Source organism: Sapajus apella, unplaced genomic scaffold, assembly GCF_009761245.1.
Source record: "Sapajus apella isolate SASKATOON/1434 unplaced genomic scaffold, GSC_monkey_1.0 scaffold15, whole genome shotgun sequence".
Taxonomy (NCBI): Eukaryota; Metazoa; Chordata; class Mammalia; order Primates; family Cebidae; genus Sapajus; species Sapajus apella.
In genome coordinates, this window is record NW_022436955.1 from 2,364,288 (window position 1) to 2,378,805 (window position 14,518).

Below are 14,518 nucleotides of genomic sequence, written 5' to 3' on the forward strand. Positions count from 1 at the left end.
GGCTCCTCTCACTGTTCCCTGTCTGCCTGGTATTCCCAACTTCCTAGCCAGGCTGAGCATCACCTCTTGGGCCACATCTGCTCATTGGGGAGTGTTTTCACAGCCTGCCCCTGGAACTGTTAACCACTGAAAGAACCACAGGGTACGCTAATGGTTTGACACTTGTTAGCTTGCATTTAGTTCACAAGCACGATGAAAGTGACCTTCCCACACATGGGAGTGGGACAGAGGAGGGAGAGCCAGCCCAGTGTGCACCATGGGTGTATCCGTGGCAGCTCTGGTGTGCCACTATCAAAAACAGACACCAAAACAGCATGGTGAATGCCTGGTACCCAGCGTTCTGAGCTTACTCTTCAGTTTGGTGGCGTAGCTCCTGGACTAGATATTGCTGCAAAAGAAAACAAGCACAAAGGAAACCAAGATGATTTCTTTGGGCTGATGCAACCTGTTCTGACCTGCAGAAGACCCACCTTCCCCTACCTCCCCACCGTAATAGTCATAGTATAAGGGTTGTACAGGCACCTCAGGAGACCTGTCTGATTCCCTTACACCCTTCTCCCTAAAATCTAGACCATCCCTAGATGCTAGCTGTGAATGCATGGTGGTCCTTCTTTGTCCCTGGAAGTATGATTCAATATGGCTCAGTTCAGAATCAGAATATGTCTTCTGTGTCATGGCATTTGGCCCATGGTGGGAGAAAGAAATCAACTTTTCCCAGTGGTGAAGTGAAGACAGGGGAGGGCCGGCCGTTTCAGCCTTGGATGTGATCCAGTTGCTGTAGTCTTCCACCTTGGTGTACAGAAACAGGCCAGGGCACGGCTCACCACCGAAGTTCACGACTCCTCTCAGAACCCACAGATCGAACTGCTGTAGCTGGCACATCATTGGGCTTCCTGGGTCCCCCTGTGACAAAAAACAGAAGGCTTCGGGTCTTAGAAAACCTAGTTTTTGTTGTAAGTCTGTCCTTGTGCAATATACTTTTTGTCCTAGAAATGTTTATACTGGTTCTCACTGGAAATGGGGCAAAGGATACGATTTCAAATCTAGGCAGCCACCACCATGGATTCCAACAAGATGACTTTTCCTTTTATTATGCAAATTAGCTGTGACTTCTGCAGGTTGCCTATAGCTTCCCAGTTCATATTTCATTTTCTTGCCCCTTTCCAGTCCTTTGGCGAAACCCTCCCTCTCTTCTGGCTTCTCATTCCTAAAATGTTGGTGTTTGTTTCCGTTCTGGCCTGAAATGCTCACCTTTTCCCTTCTCCTCTCTGCCTTGCTTCGACCCTTAGTTTAAGCCGCTTCCTGCCACCTGGCAGCTGCTCACCAGCTGGCTGGCCGTGCTCTTGGTTTTCACCATTCCCGAGGAAGCAGTCCTCTGGGACTTGGGAATTCTGCCACACACACTTTACCTAACTCAAGGTGAGGGAGTAGAAGCTTGGCATCCTCAGCTAGATATGGGACCTTGGCAAGTGACCAAATCCTCTCTGAGCCAAAGTGGGAACACAGTTATATGCTCCCACTGTAATACCTGGCACAACACAGTGCCTGGCACAGCATGCACTAAATAGAATATTAGCTACCATCATCTTGATGTCTCTACAAAGGCCATTGTCTTTCTGAAAAGTTGGGGAAAATGGAAAAGCAACAAGGCAATTACTAGGTATCCTTTACCTCACCCGCCGTGAGCCCACACCCCTAGGTCTTCTCTCAAAGGAATTCCTGCCCCTCCCGTGGCCCATCTTGGTCGGAGAAGGGGGTGGTCATCCCCAGGTTAGCCAGCCGCCTCTGACCTGTGTGGCCTGCCTGGCTGGAAGGCCCAAGCAATGACATGTTGCTCTCATGGTTTGGAGTGGGGCTGCAATTAGCCACAGGAAACAATCTGAACAGACAACCACAAGCAGCAGAAAGGCAGAAAGGCGGCTGCCTCAGCTCCCCACCCCCACCTTTTTTTTTTGAGATGGGGTCTCTCTCTGTATCCCAGGCCGAAGTGCAGTGGTGCAATCTCAGCTCACTGCAACCTCCACCTCCCAGGTTCAAGGGATTCTCCCACCTCAGCCTCTTGAGTAGCTGGGGCTACAGGCATGTGCCACCATGCTCAGTTAATTTTTTTTGTTTTGTTTTTGAGATGGAGTCTTGCTCTGTCGCCTATGCTGGAGTGCAGTGGAGAGATCTCGGCTCACTGCAACCTCCTCCTCCAGGGTTCAAGCGATCCTCCTACCTCAGCCTCCCCAGTAGCTAGGATTACAGGCGCCCACCACCACGCCCAGCTAATTTTTGCATTTTTAGTAGAGACAGGGTTTCACCATGTTGGCCAGGCTGGTCTCAAACTCCTGACCTCAAATGATCTGCCCACCTCTGCCTCCCAAAGTGCTGGGATTACAAGCATGAGCTACCATGCCCAGCGGGGTATTCTCTTTCAATAAAGCTCCCTTTTTTCCTCGGAATTTACACCAGAACAGAGATGAAGAAACCCATAGGCAGATTCTGAACCTGATGGTTCATTCTACATGTGAGAACTGTGGCTTTGAAGACCTCTGCACTTGAGAACATATTGCCAAGAGAGAGAATTCTAAGGGGACAGGTCACCATTAAATGGTATACAAGCATAATTCTGTTCAAACCTGTTTAGAGATGTGCCACAGTTAAAAACCAACCTGAACTTTGCAGTTAGATTTTAAAAGATGATCACTTAGAGCATAAATAGCTTAGGATCTTCCATTGAGTCGAATATACAGTTAGAAAGCAACATCTTTGAAATTGGGATGTGTCTTTTAATCAATTGACTTCAGAGTTGAACTGGCAGCAGTTTTTTCTTTCTTGAGATTACATAAAGTGCTGGTGCATTCTATAATTGGCAGCATCTTAGATCTGATGAAGTATGACACTTGTTTGATGGAATGGTTGAGGGCAGAATTTTGTTAAAAAGCTGTATCTTCACTGTATTTTAACACATTATCCAATTTAAGAAATTGTTAAGATCCCCTACTTGGCAGAGGACCCAGTACAGAGTAGGTACTCAATAGATGTTACACCAACTTTGGAAGGACAAATTTATTTCTTAGTGGGAGGCAGTCCTTCATGCTTTTGCAATAAAAAGACTTTTAGAAAGAAATATCTGTATATTTATTTTTTTCCCATTGTTCTAAAAATCCTGCCCTTCTGGATCCTCTAGGGAAAAAAAAAATTCCCCATCGGGGTGTCCTGAAGGTTATTTCTAGGACGGTGGGTGATAAGCCTCTTAGAAAAGCAGTTCTAGAGTAGAGGAGAGAGACTCTATCTGGATATCTGGTAGGCCTAGCTTCTTGTCTTTGCTCTAACTTTTATTGACTGTGTGACCCTACTAAGCCACACTTTCTCCAGATTTGGATATGAAGGAGCCTGAACCAGTTGTGTGTGACTTCTACACATTGTTTTTGAGGCAGTAAGATAGCCACATCTGTATAGCCCTCATCTGGTTGGAGGGCAGGGCTTCTCACAGAAGAAAAACCCAATAACTGATAGCATCGGAGGGGAGTCTAGGTTCCTTAGAAGCTAAATACAGCAGTCCCACACCGTAAATCTGCTCAAAGTATATCTGCCTTTGTGGTTTGGACTCAGACTTTCACATTTTTAACTAGTTAAAAAGCACCCGTGACTTACAAAGCTTCAACATTGAAAATCATGACTGGTTAGTTCATTCAGCAGATTTTTATTGAGTGTGTACTGTCTGCCAAGTGCTATTCACGCCAGAAACAGCCACTAATCCCAATCCCTAGTCCCTGCCCTCACAGAGCTCCCCATCTAGGGAGGGGGAGTCCCGAGGCTCCCCTGGATGTGACCAAGGCTTACTCTCAACACTTAGCTACTGCTCCATGATGTTCTTACCAAGCAGACAGTCTTGGTTTCCTCTTTCTTGTGGCTGCCGCATTCTGTCTTCTGGAGTTTGTGTAGGGGACACATGTCAACATCTTTCACAAAGATTTTCCTCAGGATACTCATCGTCATGCGATTTCCTGTCTGGACCATGCAACAGAGAGCCCAGGGATTATTAACGAGAAGGCAGACCGCTAATTCAACACAACTCCCACTCACATACCCAAAGGGTTGGTAACTTTTTTTTTCTTTTTTTTTTTTTTTTCTTTTTTTGAGATGGAGTCTTGTTCTGTCACCCAGGCTGGAGTGCAGTGGCGTGATCTCGGCTCACTGCAACCTCTGCCTTCCGGCTTCAAGCAATTCTCCTGCCTCAGCCTCCCAAGTAGCGGGGATTACAGTGTGCACCACAATGCCCAGCTAATTTTTTTATTTTTAAGAGAGACGGTGATTCACCACATTGGCTAGGCTGGTCTCAAACTCCTGACCTCAAGTGATCCACCTGCCTTGGCCTTTCACAGCTGGGATTTCAGGCATGAGCCACTGTGCCTGGGCTGAAATGTTCTTATAAACCCCTTTTCTTCATAGAAATAAGAACCTGTGACTGAGTTTTTACTGAAAACTACTTCCACTTTGAACTTGAATGTATAAACAAGCAGAGAATACTCTTCTTCCTCTTCTAGAGAGTATCCATTAAAGGTGGCTTAGACAAGAGGACAGTCAGCTGTAGTTCAGGGTCTAACATCCGCTCATCCCTCCATACCCTTGTACTCATTCCAGGCTGTCCATTGCCTCTGTACTTCCAATTTTGGTGTAGGGCTAGCAGTTAAAGGACCAATGTGATGTAAGAATGGCCACTGGCTGGGCACAGTGGCTCATGCCTGTAATCCCTACACTTTGGAAGGCTGAGGGGGAGGCTTGCTTTAGCCCAGGAGTTAGAGACCAGCCTGGGCAACATAGCGAGATCCCGTCTCCACAAAAAACAAATTTAAAACAACCAGGCGTGGCGACCTGTGCCTGTAGTCCCAGCTGCTCAGGAGGCTGAGGCAGGAGGATCACTTGAGCCAAGGAGCTCAAGGCTGCAGTGAGCCGTGATGGCACCACTACAATGATAAAGACCCTGTCTCAAAAGGAAAAAAAAAAAGAGTGGCCACAGAAAGGGCAAGCTCTCAGTCTTGACTGATTAGGTGAGGGTTTCAACCAAACTCTAGAACCTCAAGCAAGCTCCTTTATTTATTTATTGACAGAGTCTTGCTCTTGTCACCCAGGCTGGAGTGCAATGGCTTGATCTCTGCTCACTACAACCTCCACCTCCTGGGTTCAAGTGATTCACCTGCCTCAGCCTCCCGAGTAGCTGGTATTACAGATATCCACCACCATACCCAGCTAATTTTTTTGTATTTTTAGTAGAGATAGGGTTTCACCAGGTTATTCAAGCTGGTCTTGAACTCTTGACTTCAGGTGTTCCACCCGCCTTGGCCTCCCAAAGTGCTGGGATTACAGTCGTGAGCCACTGTGCTCGGCCGCAAGCTCCATTATTAAATTAAGATAGGCCCTAGATTGGATTATCCAGGTCACCCCCACTGCCAGCACACACACAGCCTCCTCTGGGAGGAGGAATGCCTTAACTGCAGATGTGGGATTCCATCCTGACACCCAGCAGTTCTGCAAGACTGGAGGTGTATGCAGCTCTTTGCCAAGGAAGCAGATGGACTGGACCAGGTTGCCGAAATGTATCGCTGTGTCTGTCTTCAGGAGGGCTATGTTGTTGCTCATGGAGTTGTTATCAAAGTCCTCATGGATGATGATGGTATTAACTGGATACTCTGTGTGACGAATCTTCCTGGAATCCATGTTACTTATACCCACTATAACAACAATGTTCTTCCTAGAGAGAGAGCAAGGGAATCTTAAGAAGCCAAGATACCAAGGAAGCTTCACACTTCCATGTTTTCCTATTTACATTTTTTTTAGCCTGGAACACTCATCCAGTTCATATTCCCTGTGTTAATTCTTCCTCACCCCTTTGGACTTAAGTTTCTAGGAAATCTTTTATGAACCCCTAGGCTTGTGCCCTCTTTTGCGAGCCTGCAGAACCCTGGAGAGTCTTCAATCTTAACACCATTTGCCCCCCGACCAAAGATAATCTGTTAACATGTTATTGCTGATGAACTCCTTTTCTATGAATAGGTTTTTTTTGTTTTGTTTTGTTTTGTTTTGTTTTACATATTGTAGTTTGCAAAAGTAGTAATTGCTGTTCTACAAAAGATGTCATCTTGACTCCTGCTTTTAGTACTTGACATTTTAAAACAAGCATCTTTCCTTATATATTCTGTAAATACATTTTGGAGAAATTGAAGTTCTAATAACAATAGAATTGAGTTGGGTGTTTTCCCTTTCTCCTCTTGGGAATCACTCAAGAAACTATGAGAATGTGGAGCAAATATAAACACCATAAAACCAAGAGACACTGGAGAATCCAAATCTCAGAGTCAAAGGAAGGGCTGATGCAAGGAAGGATGGCAGGAGTGCAAGAGTTATAAATGACATTGACTGCCAGAGAGCTCTGAAAAAGCTGGTTGAGCATGTTCTCAGCAAGAAAGTGAAGAGAAAAGAATCAAGACCATCACCAAAATGAAAGCCAAATCAAAAGCAGCATAAAGGAAAATAGGGCCCACAGAAAACACAATTGGGTCATTGAGAAATGTGACCAAAATGAAATGAAAATTAACAAAGATTTTTAAAGGCTTGAGAGGAAAATGACAGATAAGGCAGTCACAGCAGAACTAGCTGACTACAAAGAAAGTAACCAAAATGATGAAACAGGAAAAATATTTCAAGATATAATTTAAGAAAACTTTTCAGAACTAAAACTTGACTCTGTAGTTTGGATTTAGTTAACCTATCTCCAATAGTGTTGAGTGTCCACTATCTCTATAGTTTGGAGTAGTTAACACTGAGACATAGTCTGGTCAGGTCCCAACAGGAAAGAAATGTTCTACTCAAATAAGGTAAATTGGGGTGAGTTTAATAAAGGGACTCTTTACAAAGGTCTAGGCAGGATACAGGGAAACCACAAGGACAGCACTGGGCACTGCATGCTATAGACAGCTCCTGCTGAGGCTATAACACTGTTTTGACACTACCTCTGGGCCCTATGTGAGGGGAGGATGTGATCAGACAGAGCTGTGTAGAGTGGGTCACTGAGCTGGTAAAGCAACCAACAGCAAATCTGCAGTAGCACGCAGAGGAATAAGGACCCTGACTTCACTCTCCCCGCTCCCTCTGATCTCTTGTCTCTTATGTGTGTGTTGGCCAAAACCAACTGGAATCCAGAAGGCAAGAGAGACCACTGGTATAATCAATACAGGTGAGCTTCCTGGGGCCTGGCAGGGTAGAAGAGTAGAGTGGATCTTAAGGGGCAGGTGGGGGAGATCCAGCACAACTAATAAAGTTGCTGGACTTAGGGACAAAGAAGGAATCCTTGGACACCTAGACCAACAAAGACGACGTCATCTTAATTAAGTTTGGGTGTATTGTCTAATCAAAGTACTGGGATTATAGGTGTGAGTTACTGCGCCCAACTGGTAGGCAATTTTAATTCACCTCTGACAGTCTAGGACAGACCAAGTAGACTTCCTTGTCCAATTTTATATATTAAATTATACATCGAGCATGGAGAATGAACTTTTTAATTTACCTGTGAAAAATATTCATATAGACCACCCATAGTAGTAGACAAGACAATCTCAACAAATCCAAATAGATCACCACATTGTGTAATTCAATAATGTTAGAAGACAAACAAAAAACTCTAACATCTGGACATTTAAAACTCTGTCTTGGCCAGGCGTGGTGGCTCACATCTATAATCCCAGCAATTTAGGAGGCTGAGGCAGGCAGATCATGACTTCAGAAGTTCAAGACCAGCCTGGCCAATATGGCAAAACGCTGTCTCTACTAAAAATACAAAAATTAGCTGGGCATGGTGACATGCACCTGTAGTCCCAGCTATTTGGGAGGCTGAGTCAAGAGGATTGCTTGAATCTGGGAGACAGAAGTTGCAGTGAGCCGAGATCACACTGCTACACTACAGTCTGGGTAACAGAGCAAGCTATCTCTAAAAGAAAATTAAATAAAATTTTAAAATAATGCTCTGTCTTTAATAAAACCCTTGAGTCAAAGAGAAAATAAAAAACAAAAGAGCAGACTAGATAGAAAATAGCCATAAGGAAAATACTACATAGAAAACAGAATTTCTATGGAGGGCTAGTTGGCAGTAGCGCTCAGGATTTTGAATGCATGTCTTTTTTTAGCCCCATCTTTCTACTCCTGGGTTGTCTACACTACGGTACACTTGCATGTGTGTGAAATAATGTGTGTACAGGTATGTCTGTTGCAGTATTTTTGGCAGTAGTAAAAGATTGGAAACAGCCCAAAGTTCCATTAATAAAGGACTGTGTAGTTACGGTAATTCCATGACAGGCTGCCATGCAGCTGATGAAAAGAATGCATTCGCTCTTTATGTACCAATAAGAAAAGGTCTCCAAAATTTATGGTGAAGTGAAAAAAAAAAGCTGTGAATGAACGAATGTATATGGTGTGCTATCACTTGCATTGTGGGTGTGTCGGGGGTGTGTTATGAACTCAATTGGATCCTCTTGAAAATTTGTAGGTTGAAGTCCTAACCCTCAATTTGACCATATAGTTGGAGATAGGGCCTTTAAGGAGGTAATTAAGATTACATGAAGTATAAGGCTGGGGCTGTAATCCAACAGGTCTGGTGTCCCTATAAGAAGAGGAAGAGACACCAAGAGTGCACAGGCACAGAGGGAAGGCCATGTAAGGACACAGTGAGAAGGTGGCTGTCTGCAAGCCAAGAAAAGAGGCCTCAGGAGAAACCAAATCTACTGACACCTAGATCTCAGATGTCCAGCTTCCAGAACTGTGAGAAATAAATTTCCATTGTTTAAGCCACCCAGTCTGTGATATTTTGTTATGGCAACCTAAGTAGACTAATACAAGGGGAAAGAAAAATTCTCTGTCAATAGATACAAGAATCAATATAGCCAGACCTATAGTATATAGATATCCATGAGTATATTGAGTATTTAAAAAGAAATAGCCAAGAAATTGGTGACAGAATGTGGCTCAAGGGAAGAAAACTAGTGACTGAGGGGTGGGGGAGGGAAGGAGCCACTTTTCATTGTACATCCTTTGGTTTCTCATGAATATTTTACTATGCACATGTATTTCTTTTTTTTTTTTTTTTTTTTGAGACAGAATCTTACTCTGTCAGCCAGGCTGGAGTGCAGTGGTACGATCTCTGCTCACTGCAACCTCCACCTCCCAGGTTCAAGCAGTTCTCCTGTCTCAGCCTTCCAAGTAGCTAGGATTACAGGTGTGTGCCACCATGCCAGGCTAATTTTTGTATTTTTAGTAGAGATGGTGTTTCGCCATGTTGACCAGGCTGGTCTCAAACTGTTGACCTCAAGTGATCCGCCTGCCTTGGCCTCCCAAAGTGCTGGGATTACAGGTGTGAGCTACTGCATAGCCATACATGTATTTTTTGAATATTTTTTATTCTTTTTTATCTCTTATTTATTTATTTACTTGTTTACCTGTACATGTCAAGGAACGTACATGTATTAAAAATACAAATCCTATGTTAAACTATTCACCAGCTGCATAATATTCCATCAAGGATTTATATTATAATTTATTTAGCCAATTCATTATTATTCTCTCTCCCCCAATACTTTGTGTGTCTATATGTAATTATATATTATATACTATATATTACATATAATATTGTATGCATATATATTACAGATACATATATTACAATATACATGTATATTACATTTTAATAGAGCATATAATTACATATATACTATATATTATGTATAATATATATTTATATTGTATCATATAAATGTATATTATATATAATTATAATGAAAAATTTATATAATTATAAATTAAAAATTTATATAATTATAAATTAAAATTAATTTAAATTATAAATTAAAATTATTTTAAATTATATAATTATAAATTAAAATTAATTAAAATTTATATAATTATAAATTTAAATATAATTAAAATATAAATGAAAATTATAATTTCATTTCAATAGTTGGACATTAGGTTTCTTTTCAGTGTTTTGTGTGTAAGTAACCATCCTAGGAACAACTTTGTACATAAAAATGTTGATTCCCAAAAATGAAGCCATTGGGTCAAAAAGTGAGAAATGTTTACCAAAAGCATTCTTTCAATAACCTTTATGATTATTCTCTGGTTTAAAAGAATGAAGATTTGTTGTACAGAATTTGCAGAATACAGAGAAGCTAAAAGAAGAAAACAGAAATCGTGCATTCTGAGCACTGACAGATAAGGACTCTTAAAAGCACTTCTGTATTTTCGAGGCTTTTCTCTGTATACATGTATTTATGGCAGTAACGTTTGCACGAGTGTTTTAGGGTAAGGGCTCCCATGGACTGGCTGAATGGGATAAGCAATGGGGACTCTAGTGTGAGGAGCCAGTGCCTCTGTGATGGCAGTAAACTCAGAGAGAATATCCCACCTGCATTGAATGGAGGACTCATCATTTGATTTTTCCATTGCGAGGCCAGCAGTCCTCACAGCAGATATCAGCCTTGGCAACTGGTGATTTTAGGGCTCACAGCAGCACAAGCGCTGAACCGGTAAAAAGCCCTGTCCCCCAGAAGCCACCTTTCAGGGCCTCCCCAGGCTGAGCAGGAAGCAGAGCCACACCCACCCTCACCCCCGGTGATGCCGCGGGCCCCAAAGGCAGGGGCACTGGCCTGTTCTGAACAGCGGATGCGATGCTGAGGACCCAGAACTCGCTGAGGATGCAGCCGAAAGCCAGGTGTGTGTACTGGGAGTCCTGCAGCGACACCACCCACGGGAACTCCATGCTGTTGACCAAGGCCTCCTCAGGGTCAGGACCATAGAAAACGGAGGCTTTCTGGATGCCACAACCTGTGGAGCGGGTGCAGGGCCTCACTGCTGGGGCAAGGAGACCTCAGGACCCTCTGTCCTGCAGGCAGTCTGTCTTGATCATCACTAATGCTACCTGAAGCCTCCATTTCTGTCTTTTTCCCAGTGTGTCTTCTTCACTGTAAAAGATGCTTGGTGGCATCTTTGAATCCCCTCCCTGGACAGTAAGGACCACTTCATTTTCCTGGATAATCCCCTTCTGTGCCACACATGCAGCTAAAGTCAGAGGGAGGAAAGCAGCACACTCACTGGTGGAAGAGTGGAGAAGGCCAAGCAGCACCAGCAGCATCCCTCGCATCTCTGCCATCCCGAGAGACCCACAGCGGGCACCATGGGCAGCTGGGGAAACAAAACGCACTGACTCCATCCTCTTCCAAACACATGCAGGGTTTTCTAAGACTCTTTTCCATCCTCTTCCCACACACATGCGTTCCCTCCCCAACATCAGAGGGTCTCCCTCTTTCTACCAACAAAGGTTCCAGGATGTAGGGCACTGACCTGTCACATCCCTAGTGCTTGGTTCTGTGTAGTCAAGAGGCAGGACCAGTTGGCCCTCACCGTGCTTCGTAAGATGGCCCGAGGAGAAAAGGCAGCTTACTCTTGTCAGTTTTCTTCTCAATCCAGCCCAAGCCGCTGCGCGCCCCAGAGAGTTGCGTCTCTGAAAAGGGTTGCTTTTTGATGCGTGGAATTCAATCCTTGCCTTAACTCTGCAGCCATAAAGTGCTGCTGAAAGAAAAGTAGAGTTTTAGTGGAAGCCCACCCTGGGGTTAACGCTTCTGCTGTGGTTTTACCCTTCCTACTAAACCCTGCTGACTAAAAGAACACTAGGGCTCCTGTTCACTGTTAACAGCCTGTTTTTCGTTGTTATTTATTTGTCTGTTTATTTGAGACAGAGTCTGACTCTGTTGCCCAGGCTGGAGTGCAGTGGCGTGATCTCGGCTCACTGCAACCTCTGACTCCTGGATTCAAGTGATTGTCCTGCCTCAGCCTCCTGAGTAGCTGGGACTAGACGTGAGCCACCATGCCTGGCTAATTTTTGTATTTTTAGTAGAGAGAGGGTTTCACCATGTTGGCCAGGCTGGTCTCGAACTCCTGACCTCAGGTGATCTGCCCGCCTTGGCCTTCCAAAGTGCTGGGATTACTGGTGTGAGCCACCACGCCCAGCCAACAGCCTGTGTCTTTACATTGCAACAGGCCCAGCATTTAGCTCAGTTCATTGGCACAACTGCAGTAGGAAGTAGACACTCTCATTATTGCCATTTTACAGATTCAGAAACTGATACTCAGAGACATGGAGTAGCTGGCCCAAGGTCACACAGCTGTCAAGCAATGCACAGAAGCCCAAGGAACCCATGTACACTGTTCTAAGTCACCATGTTCCACTCATGACACTGTATGCTTCTTGTCCTCAGAGTTCTTCCATGAACTGCTCCTGCTCAAGGAGAAATGAACTCACGCTGGCCTTACACAGTAGAGTTCAACAGAGGGATTTCTTCTACCGCCTTGGGAAGAATGTTCCATTGTGGCATCATGGTTACCATGGCATCGCCAAGCAAATGTCTGGACTTGGGGACTTAGGAGGAGCTAGGATGAAAGGCCTCCTTGTTGCCTAGCCTTGGGAGGGCTCTTCTGGAAGCCAGGCTCTCTCCTAGTCTGCCTGAGAAGACATCCTTTTTACTAGATCACAAAGTCCTCTTTGGTCGTGGCCACAGTCTGTCTACCCCACTCGGCGCCCACCCTGTGTCCACACATGCTTGTCAGACTGGACTGAGGACACCCACAGCTGTGGCGGGTTTGGAATTTCCAGCCCCTGTCAGCGTCTTACACTCCCAGTGTGGTTTCTTTCAAACAGCCCAGTTTTCTTTAGTGTCTCAGCTTCCGGGTCCAGTCAAAGCTACCAGACTGGCTCTGCCAACCCAGAGGCCCAGATGGGATCTGCCACCCCAGCCACTGTAACTAGCTTTGGTTTCAGCCCAAATGCCAGGCCCAAGAAGTGACGACAAGGTTGAGGTAAGATGTCAGTCCATGGAGCCGCGGAGGGGGGTGGATGCTCAGGCCGCTGGTGCAGACGCTCAGCAGATCCTTACGGGATGGGTAGGTGAACGACTGATGGATGGCAGGAAGGCTGGTGAGAAAGTGAAGCCTGGCCAGGCGCAGTGGCTGATGCTTATCACTTCGCTTTTGGAGGCCGAGGCGGGCGAATTGCTTGAGCTCAGGAGTTTGAGGTCAGCCTGGGCAACATGGTGAGACCCTGTCTTTACCAAAAATACAAAACTTTAACCAGGTGTGGTGGCACACACCTGTAGTCCCAGGTATTCAGGAAGGTGAGGTGGAGGTTGCAGTGAGCTGAGATTGCACCACTGCACTCCAGCCTGGGTAACAGAGTGAGACCCCATCTCAAAAAAAAAAAAAAAAATGAGTGAGGTCCAAAGGGAGCCCCTACCTCATTCCCCCATGGTTCCCCTGATGTCCTGCCAGCCTTACCACCCTCCCTCACCTTTAACCCTGTGCAGGGTCGTGGGTTGGGGGGAGCAGGTTAGCTTCTGCTACAAGAACAAAAAATTTTTGGCAGTGGGAGAAGTGGAAGTTGATTCTTCAGTTTGTTCCACATCACAGTTCTCAAAGAGCTGTATTTTTAATTTTTATTTTTTGTTGTCTTTAGAGACAGGATCTTGCTCTGTTGCCCAGGCTTGAGTGCAGTGGTGCAATCGTAGCTCACTGCAGCCTCAAACTCCTGGGGTCAAGTGATCCTCCAGCCTTGGCCTCCCAAGTAGCTGGAGCTACAGGCCTGTACCACTAGGTCTGGCTAATTTTTCATATTATATTTTTTTAATGAGACAGGGCCTTGCTGTGTTGCCCAGGCTGGTCTCCAACTCTTGGTCTCAAGTGATCCTCCCACCTAAACCTCCCAAAGCATTAGCAATTATATAGACATGAGCCACTGCACCCGGCCCTCAAAGAGCTTTTATTACCATACATTTCCTTGCTTGCAATCCGCAGCCATCCTGGCAGGACAAAGCATTTCCTGAACTTTCCAGGTGAGAACATGGTGGCTCAGAATGTGTTTCTCATTCCTTTGTTCTTTGCTTAATACCTGTATCCATGTGGATGTATGCCTAAGCTCTATATTAAGTATGTGTGCAGAGTTTCTCTAGGAGTAGGATTGCTAGGTCACAGGATATGTTAAGATATGCCTAACTTTATAAAAGAATGCTGAGTAGTTTTCTAATGTGATTGCTCAAATTGGCACTCCTACCGGCAATGTATGTGGACTTCCATTTATTCACCTTCTCTCCAACTTGTTACTGTCAGCCTTAATTTTTTGCCAACCAATTGGGTACAAAATGATATCGTGTTGCTGATTTGCATTTCCCTGATTTCTAGTAAGGTTTAGGATATGCCCCCACGTTTATTGGGCGTACAAGTTAATCTTTGTGTCTTTTATTCTTTTTTCTCTGTTGGGTTGTCTGCCTTTTACTTATTGATATGTAGAAATTCTTAATGCAGTCTGCATGGTTTTTTTTCTTTTTGTCATTGTAGAGCTGCTCATGCAGTCTGCATGTTATTCATAATATGCATTGTGATTATCTTTTGAATAGCTCACAATTTGTGGCCTGTACTTTTTCTTTCCCTCCCTTCCCTCCTT

At 44.6% G+C, this 14,518-nt stretch overlaps 1 protein-coding gene across 1 annotated transcript; it reads right to left on the reverse strand.

Annotated features, from left to right (window-relative positions):
* Window positions 1-151: 151 nt before the first annotated feature.
* Window positions 152-11,208, reverse strand: PRSS54 (serine protease 54). The gene is given in 6 exon segments (XM_032284062.1): window positions 152-903; window positions 3,865-3,996; window positions 5,479-5,737; window positions 10,677-10,854; window positions 11,122-11,178; window positions 11,181-11,208. Coding segments are annotated over 6 exon segments (1,176 nt in total). The 5' UTR covers window positions 11,206-11,208; the 3' UTR covers window positions 152-378.
* Window positions 11,209-14,518: the final 3,310 nt, after the last annotated feature.